The following is a 22,493-nucleotide window of genomic DNA, read 5'->3' on the forward strand; positions in this document are numbered from 1 at the left end:
TCACAGATTACGTGAAGAAATATGAAGAAATAACTACCAAGGAGCTATAATCAAACCCACTTAACAGCTTTTCGTTCACAGGGCCACTGCAACATACATCACCTGCTAACCCTCAGCCACCAGCCTGCTGCTCCATTCTGTGTCTCATAAAGCAACTGGCAAAGCCAATTAAATATGAGTGTGCATACCTTCAGAGGAGGAATCAGAAATGCATCCCTGGTGGCATGGGAAGCTGACTCCACAGCAATGTACACTGTCACAACACCGCCACATATATATGTAGGAACACAGTCACAGAAGGTTCAGTACTGGATCTTTATGTCTGTGCTAAACACACAGCCTGGAACCCAGTGGGAAGCACAGAGGCTTCGTTCAAGGAGCTCCTATGTCAGCCAGAGGTCCTATGTAGGAGAGGAAAACCCAGGATGCAGGCTTAGGATGCCCTGGGTAACCTTGGCCATAGGTCATCTCACCTGGACCCACTGAAGCCCAACATCTGTCCACAGGCAGCTAGTTCTAAGATGAAGGGAGGCAGGATACATCAGAGTGCTCAGCACTGAGTACGTTTGCAGAACTTTTGGGTTATTTTCTGTCCTCCTTTCCATAGTGACTCAGAAGCCGGGAGCATGCATGTTAGCAGATCCTGGGGCACTTTCCAAAGCTGGCGGCTATGGTGTAAGGACTTGGCCAAGTTCCAGTTCAGATAATTATATTCTGTTTCCTGAATTTGCCCAGATGTTTCTACCAGTGACAGCCTTGTTCATTTTAATTTTTTTTAAACCTTTTCGGGGGAAAAAAGTGGGAAGAATCTCTGTGAACTCCCCCCTCCCCCATCTTACTGATACAGAAGAAAAGGCAAATGTGACATGTGACCAAAGTAATGGCAGCTTTGGTCATGAACAAGATGATGGGTGTGTGTGTGTGAACCTTCACACGGGGCCAGCTTCAGAGGACCAGAAAAAGACATCAGAGACAGTAAAGGCCCTGGGGATGAAATGAGGCAACTGTGTCATGATGCCTTTGTGGGATAATGACCGCACAGGTACCCTCTAGAGCTACAGTGGACTGTCTAATGATCTATTCTAATTCAGGCAACTGAAGAAATGCTCTCCCTACAAGTGTGTGCATTTTAATACTGTGGATCTAACCATTCTTTCATGGTTTGGACAGGGGCCATCAGCAGAGACCCAGGAAATGTAGCAACTTGCCAATTTCTTTGCATGCCAGGCATTCTAAAAATAAAGCAGGCTGCCAATACTCAGATGGCCAAAAATGTAAACTCCGAAAGTATCAGTCTTGGGAAAGGATACAGGGGAAATAAAATGTCCACGCACCATTGGTGGGAAGCAAATTGGTTCAGATACTTCTCACAGCAATTTGGAAGCAGCTGATAAATCTAACACCGTGTCTCCCCACATTCCAGCAACTTGGCTTCTTAGACACATACATATATTTTTCTCATGGAGACACACACATGCTGTACCACAACAATAATTTTAATAGACAAAAACAGAGGAGGAGGCACCAAATGTTCAAAATAAGTGCCGGCTGTGATATATTCCTATGACTGAACACTACCGATTGATCTTAAAAACGTAAGTGGAAATGGGGGGAAAAACCCAAACAAGACAACAACCAGAGCTCCAAACCCACAAACTGTACATATACAGATGCAGCCAACTATGGACAGAAACAATCAGGAGCAAACAAGTTTTTACTGAGTACATACCATTGCCCCTCCCTGCCCCCATTTACTAATACCAAGCCTTTAAACTGTACTCATTATTGTAAGTAGTCAAGAGCTGACTCCCTCCATTTAGGGCATCTATGGACTCGATTCTGTGGACAAACTGCCATGGACATCGCGGGACAGAAACACAGAAAAAAAATGAAACAGATGAATAACATTTATTAGAATATATGGAAGGAAAAGCTAATAGTGTCACGAAAACTAATATTATGAATACATAGTTCACACATGTATGTACACACACATGCATACACACATATACTTATGCATTCACACATATACATACACACATATACACACACACACACAGACACGCATATACACATACCCACATGCATACACACATACCCACATGCATACATACATACACATACACACACACACACACACACACACAGAGAGAGAGAGAGAGAGAGAGAGAGAGAGAGAGAGAGAGAGAGAGAGAGAGAGAGAGAGAGGTTATTTGTTGTGTTTCACTGCCCAGCATAGTAGATTTCTTAGTTTAAAAAAAAATCCAGGCCTGGATCTTTATGACAGTGGAAATGCTACCCCTACTTTCCCAAACTGCATCAAATGATTGAAGGGAGTGGGCATTTGACCCATCCTGATAATCCTGTCCAGGTTTTAGTGAAGGCCAAGGACACAAAGGTTCAGGAGTAGTAGACAAGCAGGCACCTCCCAAGGGAAGGTAAGCAGATACAGAACCAGCTTCTCTGCCATGGTGGTACCTGTGGTCTGCCTCCTTGGTCTCAGTTTACCCACTAAGCCACCTACCCAGTGTCATATTAACTTTCTATAAAGGCCCTTTCTTCCCTCCTGCACATTCTTAAAGTACTAATTTATACAGAGAAGGGACAGGCAAACCCGGTGCTGACAGATGGCTAAGGAAGGTATTTTATATTGGGTAGATCCTACGTCTATTGGGTCCATACTGTTTGGAACTGTGTGACAAAAACTTGGGAACAGGCATAGAAACACACTCGATTTGGGAATGGAAAGTGCCAACCTGCCGCATTTAATCCTGTGCTAATACTGAAAATAGAAATCCAAATGTCCCTCACACCTGCTCTGCATTTGCAAAGATATCAAAGGATATACGTTTGCACACAGGCTGTGTGCTGTGGGGCGGCTAGATCTGGAACTCACATCTAGAGCCCATCAGGAAACTGTTGGCAGGACAGCTTCTTTCCGGGTCCCCCCCCCATCTTTCAGTCTGTGGTGTAAATGTGGCCCAGTGATGAACCCCCACATTCAAAAGGAAAGTATACTTACTGCATGGGTGTCCTAAGACCTTAACTTCATCAATAGCAAGGTAGCCGTGGTGTCCAGAGGTTACCACTTCAAAAATCACCTGGAAAATGAGGTGAGATTAATGTCATTAACTCATTTTTATAAGATTTTTAGCAAGTAACTCCTATGAGGAATAAAGGTTCACTCACTCATCCTCCTTTTATTTTTCCCAGCAACTGTAAAGCAGTTAACGGCTAACACTTGTCCACCACTGTTCCAGGCTCTCAACCCCAAGTATGAGTAAGATTGAACCTGGTCTAGTCCAAGGAGGCTTAAGGGCAGAGGTAGGGCCACATAGCACCTGCCTGAGAGGTCATCTGTGCAGTGATGGGAAACCATGGCTGAGGACAGATACAGGGAAGAAAGGGTCAAGGAGTCATTTTAAAGGGTTGAGTAAAGTACCAAGGTCTTTAAAAGAATCAGAAAACGGAAATGATGCAAAGTAAACCATCACTCCAAAATAATAAAGTTCTCCTATCTGTGATACTCATCCCCCCACCCCATCCCCACATACTGTGATCTCTTGTTCGAGGGGCAGGGTTAAGATTGAAGCTTCTTTAGGAAACATTTCTGAAGGCCTCTGCCTAGAATGAGACATTTGGGATCCTAGGTTTTTACATTTAAGAGGAGGAGGGAGGGATGAGGGGGAGGACTCAGGAAGAGGTGGGATGAGGGGGGACGTGAGAGGAGAGATGAAGGGGAAGAGCTTGTTGTTGGAGAAGCTGTACTATTTGAGAATCTATGACAAATCCAGGGAACCATGGCAAAAAAAAAAAAAAAAAAAAAAAAAAAAAAAAAAAAAAAAAACTTGAAATACAAGAACAGGGGAGGAGGAGAAAAGGAAGGAAAAAAGAGAAAGGAGGAAAGAGGGGAGGGAGAGAGGAGGGAAGGGAGAAAGCAAGGCCATTAGTTATACTTGAGGAAAGTGCAGGGTACTTATGATGGCTAATTGTGATGCCAATCTGACTGGACCAATGACTGGAGCATACCTTTACCTTGTGAGGGTTTCTGAGGGTGTTTCTTGAAAGGGATAAGTAATGGGGACATTGATGCTAAATGTGGTGGCACAATCTCACAGCCTGGGGTCCAGATGGAGAAGGGGGGAAGCAGGAAGCCTGAAAGGCAGGCACCCCTTCTCAGCTTCTGGGCCGCCAGAGTGGCAGCTGCTTTGTTCTACTTATCTTCCCCACAGTGGGCTGACAAGTGATGTCAGGAACCACGCTCGCCTTCCTTCTAGGTCTGTGCTGTCTGTGTTCATCATTGTTACCATGTAGGTAACAGTACCCAGCACTGGGTACCCAGGGCAGCAGCCCATCAGGAGTCGGTGTTAAGAGGCTGAAAGAGGAAAGTGAGCTAACACTGTAAAGAGGGTAATAAACATGCACAGGTAGGCATGATCATGACCGGGTCCTACAGGAACAAAGGTCAGTCATGTGCACAGGTAGGCATGATCATGACCGGGTCCTACAAGTGCAAAAGTCAGTCATGGCAGGGTTACAGAAGATTGCTTAGAGGACAGGAAATCCACTTCCCATTCACATGGAGATGGGATTAACTGAACTTTAGATGAAGATGTGGGAATTCAAAGGAGAATGATAAAAGTGTCTTCTGCAGTGTTTAAAAAAAAAGTTTTAAGTCACTGCTGGGTCCCGCAAGAAGTAGAGAATGAAGAAACTGGTGATATCAGCCTTTGGGAGTGAATGGCACATTTGAAAATGATTCATCCTTAGAGAAAACAAGACTGAAGGGGATGGGAGATGGTCAAGACTACCAGTTTGCTTATCCTAAGGAATTACCTGAAAGTATTAACACAACCCAGTAATTGTTCTCTTTTCATTCTAGAGAAATGAAAACTTTCATTCATATAAAAAGCGTGCACACAGTTACCAAAGCTCTATTCATAAAAACCAAAGAATACAGACACCTGAGAAGTCCTTTAGTTAATGAATGATTACACAGACTGGCCCAACATACCACAGACTACTACTCTGCAATGAAAAAGAACTAAATACTGTCATAATCAATAGCATGAATGAATCTTCAGGGAATTGTGCTGGATTAAAAAGTAAAAAGACAGTTCTAAAAGATTACACCCTACCTGATTCCATGAATGAATTATTCTGCATTGTCAAACTTTAGGAATAGAAGCCAGACTAATGGCTGCCAGGAGTAAGGGGCAGGGGAGAAGTGGAAGGAGGGGGTGGATGGTCTTTGAAAAGGGCAACTTAAGCCAACTCTGTCAGTTCCTACTATCACCATCTTCTTGGGTAACTGAATCATAAAGAATTAAGCATGTTGAGTTCCGGGAATCCAATTGATGAGAGCGAGGAGAGATACTGCAGGCGAGGGATGTCGAGATCATGATGGGAGGATGTGCAGAGATGACTGGCCACACTAGTGGAAGCCCATGAACTGTGCACTAGTGGATGTGGAGCCCCCATGGGACTGGACTAGGCCCTCTGGACATGGAAGATGGTAGTTTGGCTCGAACTGTTTGGGGGGCACCCAGGCAGGGGGATCGAGATCTGTCCCTGGTGCATGGGTAGGCTTCTGGGAATCCGGTGCCTGTGGTGTGACACTTTGCACAGCCTTGGTGCAGTGGGAAGGGGTTTGGACCTGCCTAGGCTCAGTGTGTTGGGCTCTGCTGACTCCCCATGGGAGTCCTTGATTTGGGGGATGTGGGGGTGTGGGGTGGCTTGGGAAAGAGGGCTGGGGTTGGGAGGAGGGACTAGGGGGGGTCTGTGGATAGCATGAGGAGTAGAAAATTTCTTAATAAAGAAAAAAAAGAATTAAGCATGTGAGTGCGTGCATGCGTGTGTGCGTGCATGTGTGCGTGTGTGTGTGTGTGTGTATGGATATGTGTATACATGCAGTGATATGCAAGTATTAGAAACTATGTGTAAGTCATAATAAGTACTGAACATTCCATCATGCCAATACCTAGCTGTGATATCTATCATACTGGAATTGGCAAATTATTCCCACTTGGGGAAACTGGGTGCCATGTCAATCTTCATTAGCTTTTACTATTGTGTGCCACACTGATCATAAAGCAGTTTAGTTTAAAAAGTAATTACGTAACTATTTACTAAGAACACATTACATGCACAATGCAAGTACCACTCCGCAAACATATCAGTTTATAGAAAGCACAATCCAAATATATTACATGAATTTTTAAATTAAAAAAAATAATAAAAGGGAAAATTTTTCCAAGAATTTCATATTTCAACAGAATGAGTAGTCTGGATATAACATATTTGTCTGAAGCATGCAGTGAGTCGCAGTAATCTTAATCTCCATCTGTTTCCAAATGTTCCCTCTCTTGTTCCTGCACACTGAGCAAAACCTTGGCTCCTAAGAGTACTTTAGTTTGTGTTTATGCAAAACCAGAAACAGCAACCCACCGACCCCCAGGTGGAAATACTGAAAGCGGGGGTCCACACTGCAAGCACAACACACCCAGAAACCTAGACTCACAGCTCTGCACCAGAAAGCCCTGATAATAAAACAACACACGTGTGGGAGAGAGGGGCCGCACAGAAGCGCAGAGATGAAATAAAACTCGGTCCTGTTCATAAGTTTAATATGTTGTTTTCCACTGGTGATCCTACAGAAAGGAAAAACTGCCTGGATGCTCCTATGTGGGACCAGGGTAATTTATTTCTTTACATCTAAGTTCTGCAAGAGGACAAATGAGGGGCAAAAAGATGAATGTCAAAAGCAGGTGTAAGAAAATAATTTTTGAGGCCCCCAAAGCAGGTCTGCCTAACAGTCACCAGCTGCAGCTCCAGAGGTGGCAGCAGGCTCTGCAAAGACCTGCCAGGTAGCTCAGTGAAGTGCCCACTGTGCACTCCAGCCAGGGAGGCAGGGAGGCTAATGGCACATCTTCACCTCTCCTTCAGCTCCTCCAAAAGCAATCCTCCAGTCTCACTCCCTGCTTTGTAGCACACCACATGTTGAGGTCTCTCCTCACTCTCTGCCCCCATTCCCAGGGGACTAAACAGATCCTGGTGGGACACTTGGCTTTCCTCTGTCTTGTGACCATGCCCGTCAGTCCCCCTACCTAGCCCACCCTCACTTCTAAGTGTCAGTTCCCAATACCTAGAACTACATTTCTATCTGTACCCCCAGTGGTCACAGCCAGAAGGATCCCAGAAGAATTTCCTACCCAGAAACACACAACCACCACACTTTCTTAAGAAGCAGAGAGGGCAACAGATACCAAGGCACAAAACACCCACCCAACAAGACAAGACCAGATACCAGCACCTAGAATTATAATCTTCCCAAACCCAGGTGTGTAGACACCAGTGTAAAAACACAATTACAGACAGGACAATATGCCTCCACTAGAGCCCAGAACCCTACCATAGCCCTGACCTACATCATAGAGTTCAAGTTAAATATTATGGATGTTTTAAAGATTCTTGATACACAATTCCAGGTTTCTATTTGTAAAGACTATATTTGTTTACATGATCACTGGGAATATATGAGAGAATATCTTATTCATCCATCAACGCATAATGTTTTAATTTTAATATAGTGTTATTACCTGAGCATATTTACACACTGTAGAGGAAGGAAAAGAAACAAACACAAAAGGCACAAAAACATTATCAACAAAATCATAGAAGAAAATATCCCTAACCTGAAGGAAATGCTTATCAAGACATAAGAAGCATACAGAGCACCAAACAGATTCGAACAGAAAAGGAAGTCCTCTTGACACATAATAATCAAAACACTCAACATACAGATAAACACTTGCAGCAAAGTAGCTGGATACAAAATTAACTCTCAGAAATCTGTAGCCCTCCACATATAAATGACAAATGGAATGAGAAGGAAATCAGGGAAACAACACTTTTCACAACAGCCTCAAACAATACAAAATATCTTGGGATAACTGCATCCACGTGAAAGACTTGTATGATAACTTTAAGACATTAAAGGAACTGAAGAAGACCTAGGATGGAAAGATCTCCCATGTTCATGGGTTGGCAGAATTAAATCTAGTAAAATCAGCTATTCTATCAAAAGCAATCTACAGATTCAATGCAATCTCTACCAAAATTCCAACACAATTCTTCACAGACCTTGAAAGGACAATTTTCAGCTTCGTATGGAAACACAAAAAACCCAGGATAGCTAAAACATTCCTGAACCATAAAAGAGCTGCTGGAGGATTCACTGTCTCTGGTTTCAATTTGTACTACAGAGCTACAGTAGTAAAAAACAACATGGTTTTGACACTAAAATGGACACGTTGATCAAAGGACTCAATATGAAGACCCAGGAATAAATCTCTAGAACCTAATTTTTTTTTATAATGAAGCCAGAAATACACAATGGAAAAAAAAAGACAGCATCTTCAACAAATGATGCTGAGCAAACTAGATGTCTGCATATAGAAGAATTCAAATAGATCCACACTTATCACCCTGCACAAAACTCAACTCCAATGGGCCAAAGATCTCCACATAAAACTAAATACACTGAACCTGATAGAAGAAAAAGCAGGCAATAACCTTGAATTCATTTGTACACACACACACACACACACACACACACACACACACACACACACACACAAAGACGTTCTAAACAGAGCACCATTAGCATAGGCAGAAAGATTAACAATTAATGAGTTATGAAACCAAGAAGCTTCTGCCCAGCAAAGGACACTGCCCTTTGGACAAAGCAGCAGCCTACAGAATGAAAAAAGATTTTATACTAACTACATATGCAACAGAGGGCTAATATAAGAACTCAAAAAACTAGATATCATGAAAACAAATAGCCCAATTATAAATGAGGTGCCGGTCTAAACAGAGAATTCTCAAAAGAAGGAACTCAAATGGCTAAGAAACACTTAAATGGTCAACCTCCTTAGTGATCAGGGAGATGCAAATCAAAACTACTTGGAGATTGCATTTTGTGTCTGTCAGAATGGCTAAAATTAATAAAACAAGTCACAGCTCATGTTACTTCACCTTCATGAGCCTTCACCCCTACATGCTAGTATCTTTGGTTATAGGATGTGGAGTAAGAAGAATACTCCTCTATTGCTGGTGGGAGTGCAAACTTGTACAGCCACTGCAGAAATCAGTGTGGCAGATTTTCAGGAAGATGGGAATTGATCTACCTTAACATTCAGCTATACACCACATGTGGGCATATACCCAAAGGACACTTCATCCTACCACAGAGACACTTGCTCAACCATGTTCACTGTTGCACTATTCATAAGTTGAAAACTCCCTAGCTGCCCCTCAACAGAAAATTGGATTAAAAAAAAATGTGGCACATTTACACAATAGAGTATTAATTAGCCATAAAAAAATGAAAATGTGAAATTTGCAGGTAAATGTATAGAAGTAGAAAAAATCATCCTGAGTGAGGTAACAGAGACCCAGAAAGAGAAATATTTGCTTATCTTAGGATATTAGCTGTTAAGACAATGATAACCAACTATTACATATAGAGAAAGGAATAGATAGATCTCCCTAGGAAAGGGAAATAGAATAGATAAGGATGTATGGGAGGGTACTGGAACAGGAGGACCAAGTGAGGAGGAGGAGGCAGAGATAGGAATGGGAGAGGGAATATGGGGAGAAACAGCAAAATTAAGGGCCATTTGAGCAGTAGTATGAAAACCTAATACAGTAGAAACTTCCTAAAATACATACATATATGAAGGTAATCTAAATGAAGTTGTCAAAGAGGAGACAGCGCCCAGCTGGACATCTCTTGCTACCAAATGGAGCTTGCAGTATTACGAATGGGTTGCATCTAATTGACTTGTTGGCCAAAGGGGTCCCACGAAATCCCCCAACAACCCAGGCTGTTGCGAAGACTGTAAGTTGCTTTTCACATACTGACAACAAGGCCCCGTTGCTGATGACAATACCCACACTTTGGACACAGAAAAGTTGATTCGGTGACTACCTGGAGCCTTCACCCCTACATGCTAGTATCTTTGGTACAGGAAATTTCTCTGCATACTACCCAAAGGGAAATGTGAAGAACTATCCAGCCACAACCCCTTGGATCTACAGGGGTGTCCTGCCTGCAAGATTTGCTAGTGCATTGGCGGCACAAAGCTTATGGGAGTAAGCAACCAATGTCTAATTTGACTTAAGGCCTACTCCAGGCATGGAACCTGTATCCAACATTGCTTGGGTAACCATGAATCTGAGATTAGACAGCCCAGGGACCTAGGAAAAAACCAAACTACTGTTCTAAAAACATTATTTTAAATAGCAATAAAATGATTTCTAATGATATTCTGCAATGCTCATAGATTTGTGCCTTGCTTAGCCACCACCAGAGAAGCCTCTTCCTGTAGCAGATGGGAAAAAATACAGAGACCCACAGACAGACATTAGCCAGAGAGTGAGAGACCTTGGGATACCTAGCCCTAAAAGGGATGTGTCTATGAAATCCATCCCTTAGGGCTCGAGGAACCCTGAGGAAGAGGGGGCAGAGAGAGTTTATGAGTTAGAGGGGTTGGAGGACACCAAGAATACAAGGCCCTCTAAATCCACATGATCACAGCTCCTATGAATTCAGAGACTGAGGAAGCATGCACAGGACATGCACATGTCTACACAAGGCCTTTTATGTACATCTTATGGCTTCCAGTTTGGTGGTTTTATAGGATTCTTGAGTATATAAACAAGTGGGTCTCTGATTCTTGTGCCTTCTCTTGGGTTCTTTTCCTTCTGGTTTGTTTTGTCCAATTCCAATGTGTTCATTTTTGTTTTATCTTTTATATTATTCTTTAAATAAATGAATTAATTAATAAACAAACAAATAAATAAGTAAATAAATAAAAGTGGTAACTACTAGACAGCCGAAGGTGCTGGCCACTGACACCATTACCACCAGGCACTTAGGAGCATTACCACTCGGATCATAAAAGATTTTGAGCAGAGTCTACTACCAAACACCTGGAGTGCAAGTTACTTGTGAAGTTGAAGCAGGAAAATCACTTTATCCCAGGAGTGTAAGCTCAGTCTGGACTCAAGCATAGCAAGATCTGCCCTCAAAACAATCACAAAATGGATTTTGAAAGGTTAAAAGAAGGCCAGCTCCCTAGAGCAGGCTGCCTCTGCCGTGAACCAGAGACTTTCAGAACAAAGGCAGAGACTTAGCAGTGAGGTGCTTGAGATAACCATGAGAAACGAGAAGAAATGATCTTTAGCAATATTTGTAAGTGTATGCTCACATATGCAATGTGTGTTTACATATGTATACATACACAATTCATAGTCATTATCTGCACGGAATTTCCTAAGTACACACGTTATGTGTTTAGACAGAAGGGAAGTTACCTGCTACAAATTTAAAGCAATAGGCTCCATGTTTCTCTAACAACTGAAACACATTTTTTAAAAGCTGTTCTACATTGGTATTTCTAATTAGGAGCTTGTGTGTGCTCGTGTGTATGCACACACCTGTGCATATATGTACGTGAGCACAGTGCTCACAAAAGCCAGAAGAGAGCTAGCACTGGAGTCACGGGCAGTTGTGAACTGCTACATGGGTGCTGGGAAACAAGCTCACGTCTCTGCAAGAACACGAGGGTGCACGCTCAATGCTGAGCCATCTTTTCAGCCTGTGAAGCATATTGTTTAAAGAGGTGTTTTCTAGCTCTCTCTTAATACCCGGTTAAGGGCTTTGAAGGTTTGACCTTCATCAATCAAGCTTACATCCAGCACAATGGTTTCAGGACAAACCATGGCTATGAGGAGCTTGGGTTTATCCTAGCAAGCAGCAGGATGGTAAGGATGACACCTTGACTGCGAAGAGCTCCACTATGAGATTTCTAAAAAACAAAATGGTTAAAACATGTCAAGAGGCTCACCTTCAACAGGCTTTTTGGACACGCTTTTTAGAATCCCATAAAAAGGTTCACTGTCATCAATTATTGCCATCTTGGCCAACTTTCCAGTTTGTACTCTTTCTAGTCAGAGTCTTACTAAGGAAGATTCAAGATCTAAAGTGGTATTTTTGTCTCTCTGCCTTTTTTTTAATCAAATAAGGCACCCTTTTTGTTAAAGGGTAAGATTGCTTTGGCTAAGCACTGCGGGTGCAGAACACAGAGGCAGCCGCAGAAATGCCTGCAAACCCCAGTGCCTCGGCCCAGAAAATATCGCCATCAGAGAAAACAATACCATGGAGATACCAGCGATCCCTCTGGAAAAACAAAATGGACCAGTGTGAGGATTTGATCTACAGACTTTACCATCTAGTTTTCCAAAGTCAACCATGGTAAGTACCAACTGGTCTACCACTTGAAGACCAGTACTGACTCAGAAAGGTTGAAGAACTTTTCTAAAGTCACCCAGGGTAGCAGGACTAGAATGCAATCTGAAGCCTATTTCTCCTCCAAGTGTCTGGATTCATATCATGTTACCAAAATATCAGGTATAAACAGAACTGTAACATGTATCACCCATGTATACACATGTACATATAGTACAAGAAACACAAGTATTACAGGCTTTCTTTACTGTAGTGCTCTTGACTATGAGGGATGGGGTGGGTGGACAGTGACATGAACTATGTTAGAGGTGTTCTAAGCCATAGATGAAGATTTTGGTTGACACATGGAGACATGACAGGGGGCTGCTGACAAAGAGGATGTTCTTGGGCTCTGCTTAATTTGTTTATATGCAAATTACCCGAGAGGTAAAGGCCAATTAGGAGCTAGCCCAAGAAATCAGTAAGGGGTCCCAACTAGACCTATGGTTCTGTCCAGCCCCTGTTCCGATGGATGTATGGGAGGTGGAAAGAAGAAGTGAGCCCGGAGTTTCTTAAGCCCTGGTGGGCAGGGTGAATCCATTTACATCCTGTGGTTTCCAGGGACTACTTCCATAGTGCTGGGTTTAGAGTCATGCTCCGCCACACCTGACATAAGAAATAACTGTAACAACATAAAATTTTAAACAAGAATTAGTCAACAACGGCCAGGGGCCAGATCTGACACCCCCCCCCCCCCGCACCTGTTTCTACTTTGTTATCAAACGCAGGATAGTTTTAGAGCTCTCAATGGTGGGAGGAAAAATCGAAATGATTCCGGAATTTGTGTGATGGAGAAAAACAATACAAAATTCCAATTTCCACATCATGAATAAAGTTTTATTGGACTACAGCCATGTTCATGCATTTACATTTTGGCTTTGGCTGTTCCCAGACAACAACCACAGAGCTGACTAGTTGCCACAGAGACCGTCTGGGCTGCAAAGCCTGAGATATTTACTATCTGTTTTCAGAGCCTTTCCCTGCTTGGCTTTCCAACACACTGTCATTACTCCGGTTAACAAGAAAGCACATGTCAAAAGCAATACTCTGTCACAGCTAAATACAATATGCCCGCCACTCCAGTAATGCCAGGCAGGACCCCTGCTGCCCTGGTTTTCAATTCAATTGCATAGGTGTTATTTTAAAAGCCCACCACGGCTTGGAATATCATAACCAAGCTTTTAAGACAGGGAATTGCAACCTGCCAAAACCAAACAATAAACGCTAATTATTTTATAGACCCCCCCCCACGCCATACAAAGTAAAACAAAATCCAATGCACAAGTCAAAATTTTCTCTGTATAAAAAGAACTACTGAGCAAATGTAATACTTAAACATTAATGTCCCACCCTCAGTTCCCATTTCCTACTGCATTCCCTGGTATCAGGTGGCTTTGGATTACACACTGTTGTCTGTGGGCTTCTATATTCATTCTTCTGCAGTAATGAAATACTCTCACAAAAACCAGTTCAGGGGAGTAATGATTTACTTTAGCTACACTTGCAAGCCACAGTCCATGGCTGAGTCAGGCCAGGAACTTGAAGCAGACATGTCTTATGGTCACTATTGCTATGATGAAGCTCTGTGACCAAAAGCAAGTTGGGGAGGAAAGGGTTTATTCTGCTTACATTTCCTGAATCACAGTCCACTGGGGAAACCAAGGCAGGAATTCAAACCAGGCAAGAATTCTGGAGGCAGGAGCTGAGGCAAAGGCCATGAAGGGGTGCTGCTTACTGGTTTGTTGCACATGCTTTCTTATAGAACCCAGGATCACCAGACCAGGGATAGCACCACCCACAATGGGATGGGCCCTCCCCCATTAATATCTAATTGAGAAAATGCCCTACAGATTTGTCTACACCCTGATTTAAGAGAGGCATTTTCTTAATTGAGGTTACCTCCTCTAAGATGACTTCAGTTTGTGTCAAGTTGACAAAACTATCCAGCTCAAGAAGGCACTGAGGAACACTGCTGGCTGGCTCCTTCCCTTGGGCTCAAGCTTACCTAGCTTTCTGTACTTGGAAAGTATAGAAAACACAGGACTACTTGGGTAGGGATGGAACCAACAACTGTGCTGGACCCTCCTACATCAATTAACAATCAAGATAAACCCCCACAGACCAATGTGATCAACAATATTTCTCCTTAATAGAGGCTTCCCTCTCAGATGACTCTGGGCTGTGCCAAGTTGACAATTAAAAGCTAACTAAGATACTTGACTTTTAACAAAAACATACATTTCATGTGTAAGTAGATATCTTAATTTGGGTCTCGGTGGCTGTGATAAAACACCATGACCAAATGCAATTTGGGAAAGGGTTTATTTGGCTTCCACATCCCAATCATATTGTATCACTCAAGGATGCCAAAGCAGAAACTTAAGGCAGGAACCTAGAGGCAGGAACTAAAGCAGAGACCACGAAAGCATGCTGCTCACAGGCTCACTTTCCATGGCTTGCTCAGCTTTCTTTCTTAAACAATCTAGGACAACCTGCCCAGGGTTAGCAAATTCCACAGATGTCTAGGTAATTCCCATATCAATCATTCAACAAGAAAATGCATATAGACAGTCCACAGGAAAATCTGATACATGTGATTCCTCAATAGAGGGGTCCTCATCCAAGATGACTCTAGTTTGTGTCAAGTACAAACTCACCAACAGTGATTGTTGTATGTGTATGTATCTGTTTGTGTGTATACGCCTGTGTGCACATAAATTTGGAGGCTGGAGGTCAATGCCAAGTATATCCCTCAACTGATCTCCACTTTATTTTCTGAGACAAGGTTTCTAACAGAACCTGCAGCCCAGGAATTTGGCTAGACTGGCTGGACAGCAAGCCCCAGGATTCTGCCATCTCTATCTCCCCAGGAGTAGGATTATAAGAGCCCACCACTGCACTTGGCTTTTTACTTGGATGCTGGGGATCTGAATTTGTGGCAAGCAAGTTATAGCCAGATGTCTTTCCAGTCTTCCCCCACCCACCAAATAGAATGTTCACCTAGCCCCATCTACACTGTGATTATATGAAAAAATTAGAGTCATCTTTATTGCAGAATATTTTTATTGCAATATTTACTTTTATGTCCTCGTTGTTTCTTGGAACTAGCTTAATGTAAAATAGAATCCATCTTTATTACTTAGCAACTCTTTGTGCTGTAAATTTGCAACCTCCCTAAAATTTCTATGTAGGCCTCAGATCAATCCTTACAACACTTTGATGGTCATTTATGGACATGCAGAGAGTAGCAAAGATCTGAACTGCCTCATACACAGGGTCCTAGCTGAGGCCAAGCAAGGCAATGCTGTCTCTTGTGAGCTTTCACACAGTTAAAAAAAAAAAGTATCCTAGCCGGGCGGTGGTGGCGCACGCCTTTAATCCCAGCACTTGGAAGGCAGAGCCAGGCGGATCTCTGTGAGTTCGAGGCCAGCCTGGGCTACCAAGTGAGCTCCAGGAAAGGCGCAAAGCTACTCAGAGAAACCCTGTCTCGAAAAACCGAAAAAAAAAAAAAAAAAAAAAAGTATCCTCATGAGGGCCTTCGCCTCTCACAGTTGGGATATTTGTATTAGTGATTTGCATTGTAAAACGGCTCCAAACATAGTGTTGAAATGCTGTTGTAACCTGATCTTAAGTGGAAGAGGCTGTGATGGGTCCCATAGGGAAAACATTTGTGCTAAATAAGGTTTAGTCAGGTAAGAGGAGTAGTGTTGTTATAGGTTCGGTGTTAACAACATAATTATCATAAGCAATTGATGAATTAACATAAGCAAGGTCATGAATTGATGGCAGACCAAACACACCATGACTAGAGGCTCCTGGGAACCACAGAAGCCATGGTACAGAGCAGGAAGCTCCCATATCCCGTGGTTCTATATCCACAAGTTCAATTGAAGATGAAAAATGTTTTAAGACAAAAATTTAGGTTTGTATGAGACACACACTGACTTCTGATCCTCTCTTCATCCCACATGAGCTTGGGCACCTTCAGGGAGGTATGGCCCTCCGCTGCTTTCATTCCCCACATAATAGTAGAACACCTATTTATGTAGCCTGGCACTATGATAGTAATGATTATAAGTAATCCGGACAGGATTTAAAGATTAAGACCACAGGAGGATATGCTTGGGTTATATGCAAATACGCTATCATTTTAAAGAAAGAACTTGAGATTTCACAGATTTGAGTACATGCAAAAGGGAGTTGGTCATTGTTCCAGACCCAATCCCTCCAGGGAGATGACTGCATGCACTAAGTCAGTGTTCTACGACTACACAGATTGAGACTGAGAATTCCCTGTACTAGTGTTTGGGTTATTTTAGATTCCTGTGTCTCTTATCAGACTCTTCCTGGTGGCTCAGATATCTACAACTGGAGGAGAGACTCAACATTTACTCATTATCTCCACTAATGTCCCAGGGGATGGATACTGCTTGCTCACAGTCCTTGGAGACTTTGGGGACATCACTTGCTGCCAGATAGGCTGAGCCACTGGGTGTGCCCTCCTTAGCTCCCCAAATGCCCTTCTGACATTAGCTTGTCTGCATGGCGGATAATGTCAGTTCCTCTTCTAGGTGATGCCTGCCAAAGAAGGAGGAAGCTACTGAACACCGCAACATTCTCAGCCTCCCTGCTTCAGGAAGGAACAAAATCAGCCCTCCTACTGCCATTGGCCCGTGTGTGTGAGCAAAGAGAAGGGTTTGCTCACCAACACCAAGGGAAATGTTCATGTGCAAATCACCTGTCAGCGCCCTAGACACCCAGTTAAAGAGTGTGTGCCTGTCTTCACTTCCTTGCTGGTTTTACCTTAAATAAAACCCAAAGGTGGGTCCTACGCATTTTCTATAGGTTTTATTCTGCTTTGCCAAATGAATTCAGTAAAGAAATGTAAGGGCTGGGGGGGATGGCTCAGCAGTTGAGAGTGGTTACTGTGCTTGCAGAGGACCCCAATTCAGTTCCTAGGCCCTATCAGGAAGCAGATAAATGCCTGTAACTCCAGCTCGAAGCATCTGTCATGTCTGACCCCCATGGTCACCACCACTTATGTGCACACACACACACACACACATACACACACTTAAAAATAAACCTCTAAAATATAGAGAAGTAGAAACATAAACAGTAAAACATTTCTGTAACATAACAAAACCAAAGAAAATTTTATCACATTAGGAAACAGGAGCAGGCTGCTATAACTCAACCACAGAGGGCTTACTTAGCCCCCCACAAACACCTCGGTTCCATCTTCATTGGAGAAAAGGGGTGAGGGTAATTCTTTATCTGGGCAGGGTGGCACACTCCCGTAATCCCAGCACTCAAGAGACTAAGGCGACCTGAGCGATATTATAATACCCAGTTTCGAGCCAGAACAGTAACAAAATACAAAAAGGAAGACAACCGAGTAGTATAATTCGCTGTTCATTTTTATTGGTGTCCCATCGGAAAATATGATAATGTTTTTGTTACCCAAAGACACTCATGGCACAGCAACAGTTCAATGGAATTCATTATTGGTGCTTTAGAATGCTCTTTATTCCTTTAATTTATTGATTGTCATGCTGGCGTAAGGCAATCAGGGTCTCACTCACACCAGGCAAGGGCTATATGACTAAGCTGTACGTCCAGCATCCACGTGTATTCCTGAGTGTGTGTGGTGTGTAGTGTGTGTGGGGGGTGGTAGTGGTGGTGTGTGTGTGTCATGTGAGTGCATGATATCTTTCCCTTTAGAGGAATACGATATGATCACAGTCCATCTCCTTCTTATATACAGCAGGATACAAGAAAATTAAAGTAGAAAACAAAACAAAACCAGGAAATTACAAGAGGCAGTTCTGATAAGCAAGCAGCAGCAGCCACCCGAGGTGTGGGAGTGCCCACAACAGCGGAGGTGCCTATCTTTGATGTCAAATACAAGTTGAGAATGAGATTTAGAGACCTGGCAAGTTTTTCAAAATGAAGAGACACGGTGTGAAGATTAAAAGACCATCACACAAATTACAAAACCTCTGGAATGCAGGTCCAAGTCAATAATAAAGTGAGAGCCTCCTGGGTCCCCACTAGGTTCTTAAACCAGACGGTTCAGCTTGTAGAAGAGCAGAATGCGGAGTATGGGCCAGATGCTCATGTCCATGCCGGAGGGACATTATACCGCACTGTCCCATCCAATTCCCCAGGGTGTCCCAAAGGCAGGAAGCGATTTAATTGTCCTGCGCTTAGAGTAAAAGACCACAGCCGTGGAATTTAGTGAGTGGCGGGATGTGCTGTTTTTCAGATGCACGTCAGTTCCACATTTCCCAAGCATGCTTCAGGGAGCAACAGACTCATGAGATGCTCGGCAAAAGCCAAACCTGATGCCAGACTCCAGCTGGGCCCACACCTGCCCTGTCCCCTCCTGGAGACTCAGAAACACACTTGGATCCCCAGACAGCCTACCGAACAAGGCTCAGTTCACCTTGACTAAATCTCACTGACCAGCTACTGCCTTCTGCAGCTGCTGGATGAGCAGGACGTAGTTCTGGAAACCCCTTCTCTAGGTAGCCACTGTGTACAGGCTTCTGGGAACTTACAAACTTGGGAGAAAATGAATGGGCTGACGGCAAAGGCAGTATAGAAACACTGGCAGCTGAGCAGGGAACAATTGTCGACGCTAAATGTGAAATGGCAGGTAAGATCAAACCATCCCTATTCCCCCAACTCCTCATTTACCAGCAAAGCTGTCAGCTGGCAAAGGGTAAATCTTGGTTTACGCCTCCCCCGTGTACAGACTCCTTTGTGTCTTTCCAACACAAAGAATTTGAAGTAGAGCTGGGATGCATCCGCTCCTAATCTTCTCCCAGGGCCCTCAGCACACCTAAGGAACCCGATTTCATTGGGGGAGTGTCGTGAATCATCACCCTCCTATTTGATGGCTCCATCCCCATTTTTTTTTCCTGTTTACAGATGGATCTCCAGATCCTTTTATGGAGCAGCCTGGGGGAGGGATTCCCAGGCTACCTGTGGGGTTTCCTCTTTACAAAGCTTACATGAAACATCCTGCCTTCCTGGCCTCGGCCTGAAATCACAATCACCTTCTTCAGAAGCAAGTCAGATTCCAGAGGCTCTGGGGGTGTGAGCATGATTAGAAAGAACGCAGAGAAATCGATTGGCACTCTTTGGCTGCAGGGGCATCTGAAACGTGGGCCAGGGTGGGGGGAGAAGGAGGGGAGGAAGGAGGGGAGGCAGAATCAAAAGGGGGAACTGTTTCTTTTTATGATGACAATGAAGCCAAGGAGGCAGATGTGAAAGAAGAGTATCCTTCAAATTGCAGGAAGTCAATGTCTAAACCCAGGGAAGCAGGTGCCCTCAGGCAGGGAGGAGCCTGTACTTCACCACAGGCCCAGCAGGGCAGCTCTGAGGAGCAACAATTAGGCCACACGTTAATTACGGAATTAAATATGTGTTAATCACCAAATACTTGACAATTTGTGTTTTAAGGAGCCATAATTAACCTGCAATTAGCCGTATTCCTCGCAGGTTACCATTGTGAGTGTACCTGCACAGTACTCTCCCATAAATAGTAAGTGCCACACAAAAGAACTGCTGCAGAGAAAGGTATAACCCTGAGAAAACATGTTTCAAAACTCCGTAACTGTCCAATAAAGGCCATATTAGACGGCAATATCCAAGTCTGCCTTCCCAAAGTGTGTTTGTCTTTAATCACGCATCATGATATTAAATAGGAAGTCCTTTTGAACAGTTCTTTTATCCATCTAAACTCATATTTACTATGGCCTGGGGGTGTAGCCTGTTGGGAAAGTGCATGGCTAGCCTGCACCAGATCCTGGGTACACTCCACAACACCACAATACAAACATATAAAACACGAATCCTCATTTGACTGGGATCAGAACTGTCCAAGAAATTATCAGTGAATGTATCTTCACACTATTTCACAAGTACACAAGTCTTATGTTACTTTGGGTGTTCTGAATAACCACTGCGGTTCCTGTTAGAATGCAGAAGTGTATTGAGGGAGAGCTGACCTGCCTTCTTGGCAGAGGCGTTCAAGAGCACTGTCTCCTTTAAATGCTCAGGTCCTCAGCTTTCGGGCTCAGAGGTAACAGCTGAGAATGCATCACGTGGATGTCATTTCTCATGCACTGGGTGCCCCCAAGAAAATATAATGTGTATGCACAATACCACAGCTTCAACAATATTTTGAAATTAGAATTATTAATCATCATAAATCAGGTTCATATCTTCTGCCCAGTATAGAGCTCTATGAAGAGAAAACTACATGGGATTTTTCATGCAATGCTGATGACTCCCCCCCCCCACACACACACTATTCATATTTGTAAGAGCATCAGAAGACAATACATCTCTCCTATTCCTGCTGTTCTACAGCTCACAGAAGCCCCACCTCTTGTCTGCACTGGCTGCCGTTGACCTGTCTCTTATCTATCTGACCACCACTTCGGAGGACACCTTGGGTGAGGAAATAGGAAGGAGGTTATGCCCAGCGGTGGTTTCCCTTTGTTTCATCTCGGTTATACATCCATCTCTCTTCTTGCAAGTGGACCAGATAATTCAAGTCTCTATGGTGGCTTTAAGGCTGATGGTTCCGTGTCTAGTTATATTGTGTGCAGAGTTCTCCTGTATCATTTGGGATGTGCTATTGATTCAACAGTGTATGTTGACATTAGGGCACTGGCTTTGGATGTTTACTGTCCCTCAGCAGAAAAGGGGAAACTGTGAGGGAATGTTAGCTCCACATGCCTTTGAGAGGCCAAATGTTAATGTATTAAAGAATTGCTAGAAATCCTTTTAAAAGCTTAAAGGATGACACGATGCTTAATGAAGCAGTCAATGTAACGGTGAAACACTAATGTCCAAAGTGCTAGTATCAGAAGGTCAGGCCTTTGTGAAGGGATCAGGTTGTGAGGATGGTGTCCCCATGATGGAATTAGTGCCCTGAGGAGAAGAGGCATCTGACCTCGGATTCCCGGACTTGCAAAAGTCAGTGTCTGAGTTTAGGCCACCCCATTGATGGTCATGTGTTATTGCGGCTCAGTAGAATGAAACAGTAGCAAAGCAATGGCTTGTACAAACCCTAAAGCTATGCACCCTTTAATAATGTAAGTGATAGAGGGAGAATGGAGGGCTTTGGAGTTTGGATTGGGTCCATAATTGGGAAGGCAAAGTATTTTACCAGTAGTTGCTCAAGAAAATAACAATGCATTGAAAATGACAATAGCCTGATAAATAGAACCATCCTATTGCAATGTGGCTGAGTAATCCCTTTGATAAGCCTGGTATCCTAAGATTGGGCATAAACTAAGCCATTTATTGAATATGCATAGCTCTTTATCAAGGTATAAAAAAGATAAAACAGAAATTCTAACCTTGATTGTAGTCAACATCATACCAAACCATGATGAAAGGTCCTATGAGAACCTACTCTATGATTTAGGAGGGGAGAGATCAGGCCAAAGTAAAAGAGATGGGTAGGATACATGCTGACTGGTGTAGTGTGTCCCACTGGCCAGAGATGAGCCTGAGTGGACTCCAAAGGAAGGAGGAAGCAAGCCCAGGAAAGCCTTTCCTGCTCTGAGAAGGACCCACCACCACACAATACCCAGAGACATTAGTCATCCAACATGGGAACATCCTGCACCCTTGCCCAGCCAACCCACTGCCTCTACTTGTTGTTTAAACTCAGAGGGGAGGAAACCCTGCCACAAAGGTCACATTTTTACATTATATCACTAACTGGCCACTAGTCCATTTATATTAAAACAAGGTATTTATTAAATAGGATTATTTTCCTTCTTGAGGGAAAAACTAGTTTTTTAGAAGTAAAAATAATGCAAATGGAGAAAATTTATAATATAATAATACAAAAAGGAGAAAAATCACTTTGTTATCTCATTAGCTAGGGAGATGTCACATTTTATGCACTTGTTTTATAATGTATTTGGTCTTTATTAGATACTTTTAATATAAGAATAAAATTAAATACACTACTTTATACCTATTTTATTAATTGGCCAGCAGAAGTTTAAATACATCACTTAATAATCTTCTTTAACTTTTTTCTTTTAGAAAATTTTATGTATAAGAGCTATTTGTCTGAATGCATGTATGCATGCCCCAAGAGTGC

General features: G+C 43.1%; 1 protein-coding gene across 8 annotated transcripts in view; it reads right to left on the reverse strand.

Annotated features, from left to right (window-relative positions):
• Window positions 1–22,493, reverse strand: part of Ptprm (protein tyrosine phosphatase receptor type M) — a 706,714-nt gene that overhangs the window by 417,856 nt on the left and 266,365 nt on the right. For all 8 annotated transcript variants that reach the window (XM_042259959.2, XM_076549820.1, XM_076549821.1 and 5 more), the window contains exon 4: window positions 3,023–3,101. In XM_042259959.2, coding sequence (XP_042115893.1) covers window positions 3,023–3,101 — 79 coding nt within the window. The remainder of the gene's footprint in view (window positions 1–3,022; window positions 3,102–22,493) is intronic.

The sequence above is a fragment of the Peromyscus maniculatus genome, chromosome 13, assembly GCF_049852395.1.
Source record: "Peromyscus maniculatus bairdii isolate BWxNUB_F1_BW_parent chromosome 13, HU_Pman_BW_mat_3.1, whole genome shotgun sequence".
Classification (NCBI taxonomy): domain Eukaryota; kingdom Metazoa; phylum Chordata; class Mammalia; order Rodentia; family Cricetidae; genus Peromyscus; species Peromyscus maniculatus.